Source organism: Coffea eugenioides, chromosome 2, assembly GCF_003713205.1.
Source record: "Coffea eugenioides isolate CCC68of chromosome 2, Ceug_1.0, whole genome shotgun sequence".
Lineage (NCBI taxonomy): Eukaryota > Viridiplantae > Streptophyta > Magnoliopsida > Gentianales > Rubiaceae > Coffea > Coffea eugenioides.
Window position 1 is genome coordinate 33,266,927 of NC_040036.1, and position 12,596 is coordinate 33,279,522.

General features: G+C 36.4%; 2 protein-coding genes across 2 annotated transcripts; one reads left to right on the forward strand and one right to left on the reverse strand.

The window, feature by feature from the left end:
• Nucleotides 1-840: 840 nt before the first annotated feature.
• On the reverse strand, nucleotides 841-1,448 carry LOC113759544 (acid phosphatase 1-like). The gene has a single exon (XM_027302117.1). It carries the CDS (start codon nucleotides 1,234-1,236, stop codon nucleotides 841-843), a length of 396 nt encoding a protein of 131 aa, XP_027157918.1. The 5' UTR covers nucleotides 1,237-1,448.
• A 1,363-nt stretch (nucleotides 1,449-2,811) lies between these two features.
• On the forward strand, nucleotides 2,812-8,330 carry LOC113761596 (probable glycosyltransferase STELLO1). The gene is made up of 3 exons (XM_027304664.1): nucleotides 2,812-4,909; nucleotides 7,388-7,514; nucleotides 7,605-8,330. Exons 1-3 carry the CDS (start codon nucleotides 3,216-3,218, stop codon nucleotides 8,067-8,069), a joined length of 2,286 nt encoding a protein of 761 aa, XP_027160465.1. The 5' UTR covers nucleotides 2,812-3,215; the 3' UTR covers nucleotides 8,070-8,330.
• The last annotated feature ends 4,266 nt before the right edge of the window (nucleotides 8,331-12,596 follow it).

Genomic DNA, 12,596 nt, shown 5'->3' on the forward strand with positions numbered 1-12,596 from the left:
AGTTTTTAATAGTTAAAAATTTTAAAATCCTTAATCAATTAAAGAGTAACTCTTGCTGATTCTGATTATGAAAAGCTGTTTTAGAAAACAATCAGAATCAGCAAGAGTTACTCTTTAATTGATTAAGGATTTTAAAAATTTTAACTATTAAAAACTGATTATCTCTATAATCAGAATTTATAATCAACTAAAACTATCAACTCATAACAAGCCCTTAGTTTAATGAGCGAATTGCATGAAATGTCACTAAACTATTTCAAAGTCCGGTTCTGGTCACTAAACTTTTTTATTAGCGCGAAATGTCACTGAACTCGTAAATCTGTACCATTTTGGTCACTCCGTGTATTTGTGCCGTTAGGAGAGACGGAAATCAACTTTTTGAGGGGCAAATTCGTCTGTACAGCCTTTTCTTTGAAACTCTCCAACCTAAATTGTTTGTAGGAGGATGGGTTAATTCATAAATCTACAGACACAAAGAACTCTGGAAATGTGAGAGGTAATGGGATCTTCTTCGAGGTCATGGAGGGAGGAGTTAGCTAGTTTAGTTGAAGATACTGGGATAAGTTTCAATGGCGAAGTAATTGGAATTTCGACGCTAGCATTCGAGACCAAGAAATTTGGGGTTGATTCATCGGGAATGAAACATCGGCGGAGCCAGAGAGCTTCAAGGATCAAATCAAAGGTTTTGCCAATGCTTGGGGCGAAATGGTGGTGGAATTTGGCAGAGGCTGTAAGGATGTATTTCAGGAGACCTTGTTGACTGACTCCTAGATTGTCAATTCAAAAGGGGGTGGAAGTGGAAAAAGAGAGGAAGAAATCAGTGAAGATGGATGGACTTGCTTACCCAAAGCCATGAATCTTGAAGTATGGGACGGTGGATAACAAGGTGTCGTCAACATCAAAGATCCAGGCATCTTTGCCATCGCCCTTCAAAGTGCAGCAGCTGGTGAGATGCAGATGGCATTGCTCAATTGCTCTCTGGGAGTCTGTTTTGTATTGAGTTGACGTCATATACTTGCCTATATAGCTGATGCATTCTTGTGGGACAACCTCAAATCCCCTAATGTTGTTTAGCTCCACATTCATCCTCCAACTCTCACAGTAGTTCTTCAAGCTAGCGCCGCCCAGAAGCGGAGCCCTCCTTTCTGGGTTCAAAATATTCCAACGATCGGCAATTTCTAAGCCATTGCAGAGGCTTACCAAAGCTAGCAAAAGCAGCACATTTCTTAGTGCCATTTGCCTCGCCGGAATGAAGGAGAGATCCTGACGGATGTGAAAATCGAGAAGACTAGAAATTATGCTGGCAGCAATTTGCGGGGAAAAGGGAGATAATCAATCATACCGGCCTGGCTGGGTAACATGGGAGTGGGGTATGTATGTTGTCCCAAATTAGCTTTAAAATTGCATCAGGCGGAAAAGAGAATCAGCAGCGAGTTTACTGCTACAGATGGAACGATAAAATGATCGATCACTTCACTACTCATTGCTATTTATTTTGGCGTCTGATGTCCCCTGCTTAATTATGAGTTCGTGTACAGACGAATTTGCCCCTCAAAAAGTTGATTTCCGTCTCTCCTAACAGCACAAATACACGGAGTGACCAAAATGGTACAGATTTACGAGTTCAGTGACATTTCGCGCTAATAAAAAAGTTTAGTGACCAGAACCGGCATTTTGAAATAGTTTAGTGACATTTCGCGCAATTCGCTCTAGTTTAATTGTCTAAGTTCACCAGCCTAAATTTGCAAATTCGTTAAGATCTCTTTAATGTCATCTTCTAAAATGACTTCCAATTTCCAAAGAAGCCTTTTTACTTGAACTAAAGCGGAATCAGTGTTAATCGGGAAAGCTTCTATGTTTACTTGACTAAACTCCAATCTCAGAGGGCTGCTGAATCAGAATCTAAGTGTGCTGATTACACGTTTCATTTCTAATGCTAACGGGACATCACAAGTTGTATTTGTGCATGTAACACTTTCAAAAGTTTTGACCACACGATGAAGCTTATCCTCTATCGTTCTACTGACCGACCTTGACCCCTATTATTTTGAAGTCATATCTAGTATTCAAAGTTTGCCTCAAATTTTTACTCCCGAGTAGGAGTTGAATTCTGCAAGCGCTCCTTGGCTGAATCCAGATTAGTCTTACTGAGGGTGAGGATACCACATGCTCAAAGCAAAAAAAAAAAAGGGCCTTTACTTCTGAAAAAACAACCAAAAAAAAGTGTTTAATCTCGTGGATGTTTGAAAATCAAATATTCAATAATGAATAGCAGAAATTACATTAAATATACATAGATACAAACAGATTTAGTGCAAAATTTATTGAAATGATGATGTTTTTATTTTATTTTATTTTTTAAAAGTACAGCATGAATGAGTTGGTGAAAACTTATTAGAGATTGTTGGGCACTAATCTTTTTTTTGTCCGGACATGATAGAATTTATTCTAAACGTACTTCTATTTTATACTAGGGAAAGAGGGACCTAAAGAGATTCAAGAAAAATTCAAAGAAAATTGAACCGCCACCGGATTCCACTATCAAAATTTTCAGGAAAGCATGAATTTTTAGAATGCATGCCCTTAATCGACGTCCGAGTAAAATTTTAAATCTTTTAAATATCTTTTAGTGGCCAACTAGGAATAATTGGTTTGTTGGGCACTAATCAATGGTCCTTTTATTTAGCTCGACCTATTTGGCCCCATGGGTCCTGGCCTGATGATTGGACATGAACAGATGGGAGCAACGTTGAACCGGGAGAGAGTTAAAGTATGGTTATTGATTGTACTGTAAAATGTTAGTACAGAGTGTCTGCAAAGAGTGTTAAAGTTTCACTGAAGCATTCCAATTTGAACTTTAATAAACAAAACTGTCGGCGGCCAAATCAAGAAACTGTTCCATTAACTTCACTTCACATTTCATAATTCCTTCTTGATTTAGATCCGAATCCAGAAACAATACACTACAGAATTTACCATTTATGAATGTCTGTTTGTCTTTCTGTTTTTGTATCAAGCATTCCATTTTCATGAGAGTTTAGATTCATTTTCTTCCCACATTCTCAGGTAACAAACTATACTACCATAACAGAGAACTTCAGATCAGAGTAGCACCGTACTGCTGTGTGTTGTGTTGTGTCTGTGGCTGTCTCTGGTGGGTTTCTGCGCTCAGAATTGAGAACCCGCATCAAAAGTTTTGTGGGTTTTTGACAAAAATGGTCCAAGATGATTCTTCTGTAAAATCGTCAAAACCCCATTACATCAGACCAAAGCATGTCAATCTCTTCAATGAGCCAAGAAATTTTGATTTTTCCACATGGGTTTCTGAGAACTCCTTGAAACTGCTTGTTTTTTGCATTTTAACACTCACAGTAGCAGCCCTTTTCTTCTTCTTGCAAACTTCCAATACCACCCAAAACTCTATTTTTTGCTTCAAAACTTCCCATCAAAACCACCCTGAAAAGCTCAAGTTTCCAAAGCTTGACCTCAATTCAATCCAGCCCATTTTAGACAAGTCCTCACCCTATTCTTCCTTCCACTCAGAACAGTGGATTGTGGTTTCAGTTTCAGACTATCCTTCTGCTTCACTCCAGAGCCTGGTTAGGATAAAGGGTTGGCAAGTTCTTGCAATAGGCAACGTAAAAACCCCAAAAGATTGGATTTTGAAGGGTGCAATATACTTGTCATTAGAAGACCAAGCAAATTTGGGGTTCAGAGTAGTGGATTACCTTCCTTATGATTCTTTTGTTAGGAAAACTGTGGGCTATCTTTTTGCAATCCAGCACGGTGCTAGGAAGATTTTTGATGCTGATGATCGCGGGGAAGTGATAGGTGGGGAGATAGGGAAGCATTTTGATTTGGAGATTGATGGAGATATAGCAAAAGAGCAGAGGATTTTGCAGTATAGTCATGTAACTGCGAATAGGACTGCTGTGAATCCTTACGTTCATTTTGGACAGAGATCAGTTTGGCCTAGAGGATTGCCATTGGAAAATGTCGGTGAAGTTAATCACGAGGAGTTTTACAGTGAAGTGTCTGGAGGAATGCAGTACATACAGCAGGGAATAAGCAATGGATTACCCGATGTTGATTCGGTATTCTATTCGACCAGAAAAGCAGGGTTGGAAACATTCGATATAGAGTTTGACGAACATGCTCCTAAAGTTGCATTGCCTCGAGGTATGATGGTGCCGGTGAATTCATTCAATACATTGTTTCATTATAATGCATTTTGGTCCTTGATGCTTCCCGTCTCTGTTAGCAAGATGGCATCTGATGTCTCAAGGGGCTACTGGGGACAAAGGTTGTTGTGGGAAATTGGTGGTTATGTTGTGGTTTATCCTCCAACAGTTCATAGAAATGATGAACTTGAAGCATACCCTTTTTCCGAGGAGAAAGACCTTCATGTAAATGTAGGCCGTTTAATAAAGTTCTTGATTTCTTGGAGATCTGAAAAGCATAGGTTATTTGAGAAGATTTTGGATTTGAGTTATGCCATGGCTGAAGAAGGCTTCTGGGGGGAAAATGATGTCAAATATACTGCTGCTTGGTTGCAAGATTTGCTTTCTGTTGGATATCAGCAGCCAAGCATATTCCAAATTGAATTGGATGGACAAAAGGGAGAAATCGTCCCTGGAGATAGAAAGGAATTTGTCCCTCGAAAACTACCTTCTGTGCATCTTGGAGTTGAGGAGTCGGGAACAGTGAATTATGAAATAGGGAATTTAGTTAGATGGAGGAAGAGTTTTGGTAATGTGGTGCTAATTATGTTTGTCAGTGGACCTGTCCAACAAACTGCTTTAGAATGGAGATTGCTTTATGGCAGAATATTCAAAACAGTGGTTATTCTATCAAACCAGGCTGATGCAGATCTTGCAATTGGACAAGGGCAATTGGACCAACTATACAAGTATGTAGACGACATTTTGAATCACATTATCTCATTACTGCTTACATGCTTCCTTATTGAATATTATTCCAATCAAGATTTTCAGTTGTTTCTGCTTCAGAGTGCTTCGTTTATCTGGCTGACTACTCTGATTGTTTACATGGTTAAACTTCTATTTATCATCTCATAGATGTGATGAAGCTACTAATGGTAATGATCAAGGCAAATAAATTAACATAAAAGATGGATCCATTTCGGAGAATATACGACTAAGCAGCAATAGCATGAAAACAGTGAATATCAAAGATCAATCTTGTTGTTATGTTTCAAAAGATGAGAGAACTTTGCTTGAGAATACATGTTGAAGCATTTCAAGATAACACTTCAATTTTTAGAAGTGTATTTCCCATAGGTAAAGCCAGCCATAAACATTCTAGAAAAAGTTAAAAGAAAAAAGAGGGGAAGAATGGTACATTCTTAATATTGAATCCTGTCATAATGAAGAAATTTTGCCTTCTTTTATCTTGTTGTAAGGAAGAAATTTTGGTGTCTCGGTTTAGTTCATGCACGATCCTGTTGTAAGGAAGGAATTCTGGCTTCTTAAGTTAGTTCATGCACAATCCTTAATTATGAAGTTTGGCAGCATTGCACAGTCACTAAACCTTTACTTGTTTGTGAAAGAGGTTTTGACATGAAAAGTGTCTTGCTTTAGGATTCCTATCATGTTCCGTGTAGCCGAACTAAGGAATATTAAGAGTCGCAGACTGATGCCTTTAAGTCTTAGGAGTTTTCGAATTAAATATTCCCTTGTACATATAGTTGGTTGCCAAATCATATGCTCACAGAAAACAAGAGTTAAAATCAAAATTTTCACTTGATGCCGTCGGACAATAGCACAGCTGATAAATACCAATTTTGGCTGTATAGTATAGGACTGTGAATCATCTTCATGCTGTGAAAATAATATGCTATTTAGGAACATATAGGAAAGCTATGGAAAAAGAAACGAAAAAATTTCAATCACACATTTCTGATAGCTGCTGGCATTTCTTCACTCTCCTCTTTCTCCTTTTTTAGTTAGGTGTTGGGGCAATTGGAGATGGGAGGGGCAATCGTGGATTGTAGCCCTGGTGGTGTATGTTGTAGGAGTTGGTGTACGTTATTAGTAGATAGCTCAGATTTTTCTAGATTCCTTCAGTGAAAATGATACTACCTTTTACAATAGTGGCTATGGCTTTGACGTATAAAGTGAAATGAGAAAATTAAAGTGTCATATCATGTCTCACTTGAATAATAAGTGAACCTCTAGAGTACTTGTCTGGTTTCATGTCAAACTAGTTAGCTATCCAATAAGCAGAGCACGATAGGTGCATGATCCTTAAGCTCTGGGGATTTGCTGTTGGTTTTCCTACTATGCCTAAGAAAAAGGGGGAAAAAAAAGACTTTGTTTTACATATAGAACATCAAATCATTTCAATGACATTGAATCTCCTATGGCAAATGAACAGGAAAGGAAATGGATATTGATCTTGAGGAATACATTCTTATTTGCTAAACAGATGGAATCCCTCCAACTCTTAATATTTTGAAGCTTCGTTATAGCTTCTCTTCCTTTATCATTCTATTAATGACTTCTTGTAAGCAACACTTTTAAGTGGAATAATATTCTAGTTGTTGTATAATCATCCTTGATTTGCATTTGACTGATTATTCTAATAAGTTGTCATTATCCTTCACTTTTTCTTTTCCCAAAAGGATTCCAGACATAAAAGAATTTACCTGAATATAGTTGCAGGGAGGGGGGTGGTAAAACATGTTATAGTAGTTAGCTGATTTAGTTTCTTCTTTGCCAGTTCATGGAATTTCAACACAATTGGGATTGTGATGGGTTTTTCGTTTTAGAGATAATGCTGTTAACACATTGGTATGTGAGACTACAGCTCCTCAAGTCATGGTGACTAACAGTAATTTATTGAAAGTCATTCCAACGTTATTTAGAGCAAACAGAAAATTTATTGAAAGTCCATAATGCTTGAGAAAAAAGAGAGAGAAACTTGGATCTAAATGAACCACTGTAAAGTCCTATACAGGGCATTGAAGTAGATCATATAGGTATTCTCAGCAATTTTAACAAGGTTTGATCTATGATTGTAATATTGAACAGTGCTTTTTGAATAGAATTTTTAAAATTTCCAGAAAGTAGGAAACTAGCTAACTGGTACTGAAGCTAGGAAGCTTCCTTTTTTTCTGTTTCCTCAATTTCATATGCGATGAAAGGCAAGAGTAGGCATTGGCAGTCTTTGTTTTTTTTTACCTTTCGCTCGGCTGTCAATTACCGTACTCCTATTTATCTTTCATGTGCATGTTTATTATACATTTCTCTTAGAGTGAGATCTTGTATTGGATTATCCATTTTTCCATGCTGAAAGTTGGCCTCTTGAGTGTGCTGAGAGTCCATGGTTGGTGCCTTTGTCTTGCTAATGCTCAGTTAAATTGCAGATATCTGCCAAAAATATTTTACAGGTTTAATAGTACAGAAGGGTTCCTTTTTCTTCACGACAATACAATCTTAAACTACTGGCATCTGGTGCAAGCAGATAGATCAAAACTGTGGATTGCAAACCAGGTAGTATGAGCCCAAACAATGTTTTCCCTACGTTTCGGACTCCCAATCACCATTTGCTCATTCTCTGTCTCTTTCCTAACCAAATTCCAGGTGCCTACTTCAAGGACAGCCATTGACCAGAATTTATCTTGGTTTTCGAAGCAAGCAGACATGGTCAAGAAAGTTGTAAGTACAATGCCGGCTCATCTTCAGGTCAATTACAAGGGAAGCAACCCGAGTGAGCAGAGCCTTGCTTTCTGTGGCTCTGAAGTGTTTTACGTGCCTCGGAAATTTGTTCAGGATTTCATTGATCTTGTTGATCTTGTGGGCGATCTTGACATTCACCACAAGATTGCGGTGCCTGTGTTCTTCATGGCAATGGATGTGCCTCAAAATTTTGATTCTGTGCTGAATAAAATGATCTACAAGACAGAAGCTTCATCTATAGATTCCCAGGATTTTTATTCTGCTCACGTACCTGCAGTGCATCCGTGGATAGTTTCCAATGAGTCTGATTTTCTGAAGTTGATAAAACTGATGTCCGCAGGTGATCCTTTACTAATGGAATTGGTGTGACATTGCTCCAACTTTTTTCTTATCCTTTTCGGGTCAAATGTAAACAACTTGTTAATATCCAAAAATACCGCAAGATATGGATGAAACTGTAAATTTTATAGGTGGTGATTAGTTGCAAACTCAATCTCTTTTTCATAGCTCTGTACTTAGTGGGCTTATTTATCTTTTCTGTGGTCCATGCATCTGGTTCCTTTATGTAATTGCCATTTTTGAACAATGACATAGTGACATCAAGAACCAAAGCTGATACTTCAAACTTAACAGGCTCTCCTTCAAGGACAAATCTGTTAGTTCCTTTCTTGTCTTTATGATCACCAGTCAGGTGAGGGAAAAATAGTTTTCGAATATCATTATCATTACTATATACAAAGTATAAATGTTGGTATTGGGGAGTGTAAGTGTAAGTGTAAGTACTTTTTTATCTTAATTTTTGTTATCCCTAAATTACCCTCATGTCTTTTAATTAGAATTATTTCATTTTAACGTGGCACTAATTAAAAGAAATAAAACACTCCAATTGATTACATTTTAGTAGTATTGGTAATTATAATTAAAAATTGCTCATTAAAAACTATTTACCTACTCTTGGACTCCATCTCCTATTATTATACGTATCAAAATTTCTTAATTGAAGCATGAAAATTTTCTCATTAGTCATTAGTTGAGATTGTAAAAAAAAAAAGGGAAAATAGCCATTTTCGTCCCTAAACTTTTTTTGTCCGTCAATTTAGTCTCTAACTTTTATTTTTAGCCAATTTAATATATGAATTTAATTTTCGGATCCAATTAAGTCCTTCTACAGTGGCGCCGCCACCTAAAAGTAATTTAGCTCCTAATTTAACATTAAACAAGGGCATTTTGAGAACTTTGAATTATCTCCTCTCCACTACCAATCTCCACCACCAACCACCCGCCTCCTCCTTCATGATCGGCGATTTTGGATATACCAGCAACACCAGTAATCCACCGGCGGAGGGATTACTATGGCTCCGCAGCCTAAAATTTGAAAGATTGGAGAAGAAGCCAATGTTTCCTAGCAAGAACAGAGCAATAACAACCACGCATGTCAAAATTATCCACATCCACTGCTGCATTTTTCTTTTACCTCTGTTCCTAAGTGGCGGAGGGATAGATTTTGTCTTGCTTTGCTTCACCACAACTGATGGTTTTTGAGATCTTTTGGTAACGGTAGGAAAACAGTACTTAACCTCAGATTCCTTTATTGTTCCAGGTACGATTTCAGATTTTGGAGTGCATTCCCCAATATCGTTTCCATCGGGAACTTCTGCTCCACCGGCCTTCTTTCTCTCCTTCTTCCTCAACCTCTTATCCCTTTCCTAGACAAATCAAACGGACGTCATTGATGGAAAGCCAAGTGAAGAAAAGCACACTTACTCAGGCACATGAATTGGAAATTCAAAATTTCTTACCTTGTCTCTGAGCTCGGTTTCTTTCTGTGCTCGTAATTCAGCCCTCATTTGCGCTTTCTCTGCGATCCTCTTTTTCCTCTCCAGTGCCTCCAGAGCCTTAGCTTTCTCCTCTAGTCGCCGTTGCTCCCTCAACTTGGCTGCTGCCTCTGCCTTCGTTAACTCTTCAGCCTTCCTTGAGATGCTCTGATTTTGTCTTATTGTGTCAGTGAGTTTGGAAGAGGGAATTCCTATTTCTACTCTAAACATGCATGCCTAAGGTGGCTAGGCTTCTATTTCAAACATGGGATTCCACTCTTGGAGACTTGAGGCTTTTGTGATTTTTACCGCCATGGAAGAACTTTGGTACTATAGTTGTTATGGTTGACAATTTGCAGAATGGGTGGGGCCCGCATTTTTCATTGTTTGGGCTTTTGAATAATTGGGTTGGTGAAATTATGGGTTTGATGCAAATTTCGCAGGTGGAAGGTTGGTTTTCTTGGGGTAGTTGAAGCGGTGGTTGTGGCTGTGGTAGTGGTGAGAGGGGCAGCTGCTGGGGTGGCAGTGGTGGTGGTTCATCTTCTTTGGTGGGGTCTTGAGATTGCAGGGGCCTCGCCGGGTTGCCAAATTGTTGCCAAATTGCCAAAGTGTGGATTACTGGTGTTGCTGACATTCCAAAATCGCTGATCATAAAGGAGGAGGCGGGTGGTTGGTGGCGGAGCCTGGCAGTGGAGAGGAGATAATTCAAAGTTCTCAAAATGTCCTTATTTAATATTAAATTAGGAGCTAAATTATTTTTAGGTGGCGGCGCCGTCGTAGAAGGACTTAATTGGATCCGAAAATTAAATTCATGTATTAAATTGGCTAAAAATAAAAGTTAGGGACTAAATTGACAGACAAAAAAAGCTTAGGGGCGAAAATGACCATTTTTCCAAAAAAAAATCAATTTAAAAAAATAGATAATTTCTAAAAAATGGAGAAATATATAAGGACAAGAGAACCCCTATTCATTTGTATATTTTCATACAAATATCACGAGTAAATTTGACAATTATGCACTTTTTACCAATATGAAGAATTTTTCATGTAGCACCCAATGGAATTTCAATATACAAAAAATGATGACACCTTTAAAACTGAAATAGCAGTATTAAACTAGAAAAAAGAAATCTGAAATAGCACTATACAAATTACTATTATCATTAATAGCAACTGATCAAAACAAGAAAACCTAAAATAAAAATATGAAAACTATTTATAAAATGACATCAAGTAAATAGCAAATGAATTAAAAAGCTAGAATACAATTCAAATAATACTAAAGATGACATCCAAATCATTGATATCCAGGGGAAGACAAACATTGTTATTGACAATAATATTGTAATGTTTCATTTGTACTGGTAAACCAAATCCATCCATCAAGTCAGAAGCAATTTCCAATGATAAAATAAGAATTATAATAAGAGTAAATTTAAAATGATAAATGATAAAATGAAAATGATATCCAAATTTTTTTTGGTGATGTTTATTTTTCTAATGATTACATATATTTATTGTATTGCACTATTAGTGAATAATGGAAGCGGTTATGAAATGAAAAGCTTTAAAATTAAGTAAATTTCATTTATGGTGACAATTGCAATTAGACAGATTTAGTGCATTCCAATAATTGATAATAATGATAGCGGTTATGGATTAAAAGTTGGCAATTAAAAATATAAAACATTGCAATATACAAAAAATTAATATTAAATTATTAATTAGTCACAATTCTCATTCCAATTCCATGATCATGAAAAAAACTAATACTAAAACCAAAAATATTGTGCTCATATGAAAAAAGTAGACTTGTTGCTTTTGCTTTGCATTGTATTGTGCTAAAAACATGAATAAAGGAAAAGAAAAATATAAAAACTCCAACTATCTCTATCTATAAAATTTCAATTAATGTACAAGCCAAAAAAACTTTCTGTGGTGGATCATTTATACTCCATTATTGACAAAAATAGAATTAACATAATACAAAGAATTCAAATTACATGTATGTTTATTTTTCTAACTTAATTACTTCTTCATTCACAAAAAAATTGTGATGATTGTGGTTTATATGCAATAGAATCATGAATATACAATAATTTTGATAAAATATGATATTATCAATATTTGATATGTTAGAGTTCAAGTTGTAAATCAAAAAGTGTTTGGTTCATGATTGCAAATTCAATCCTAAGGGATACATCAACTACAGTGGAATGTTTTCTATCTCTTTTGATTTAATAAATTTTTAAAAGTAACTAGCTTAAAAAAAATAAATAACATAAAAATACTATATTATGATGTTGATGATCAAAATTTCATAAAAAATTTTAGTATCTAAAGAATAATATATTTTAAGATATTACAATCACGTGCAATGCATGTGAACTATTACTAGTATTATAGAGGTGTCCGACTCTGAGTACCGAACCTGTGTGAAGGTGACGGATGAGAAGAGAAATTTTGCGAAGGATCAAACTCCTATTAACTCTTATTTTATTCTTTCTTTATTACTTTAAAATCTATTTCTTAAATCTCTCTCTAAAGTTTTCTAGTGAAGTGGTTCTTGATTTAACAAAAAAAGTAGGGGTAATTCCTAGCCAAGCAAGGATTTTCTCAGTCACTCATAATAGGTTTATCTTTTCTTATATTAAAATTACTTCTCAATTTCATTAGGCACGTTCAAATTCAAAAAGTTCTTTTTCTCCTAAATGGTTTTAACACCTGAAATGAGTACTGTGGACACAGAATATACTTAGAGGCCTTGTAATATTAATTAACAAAAGATAGATGGAAAGATAGACTTGTTAACAAAAGAATCCTAATCTAATTATTTATATGAGAAAATTCTAATTACTGTGGCACAAATACTACTACTAGAATAAAGTGTTTATAATTGCTGTAATCTAAGAAGTGTTTAGATTGGCCTGTAACAGACTAAAATACTGTTGAATTTTTCCTCCACCTTTGACTTTAGTTTGATGCAGACACTTGCGGTAATGATGGCAACTGGGTAAGGTGTGGGGGGCTAACGGGGCGGGGCGGGGCGGGGGGATTTGACACTTGCGGTAACAAGGGAAAA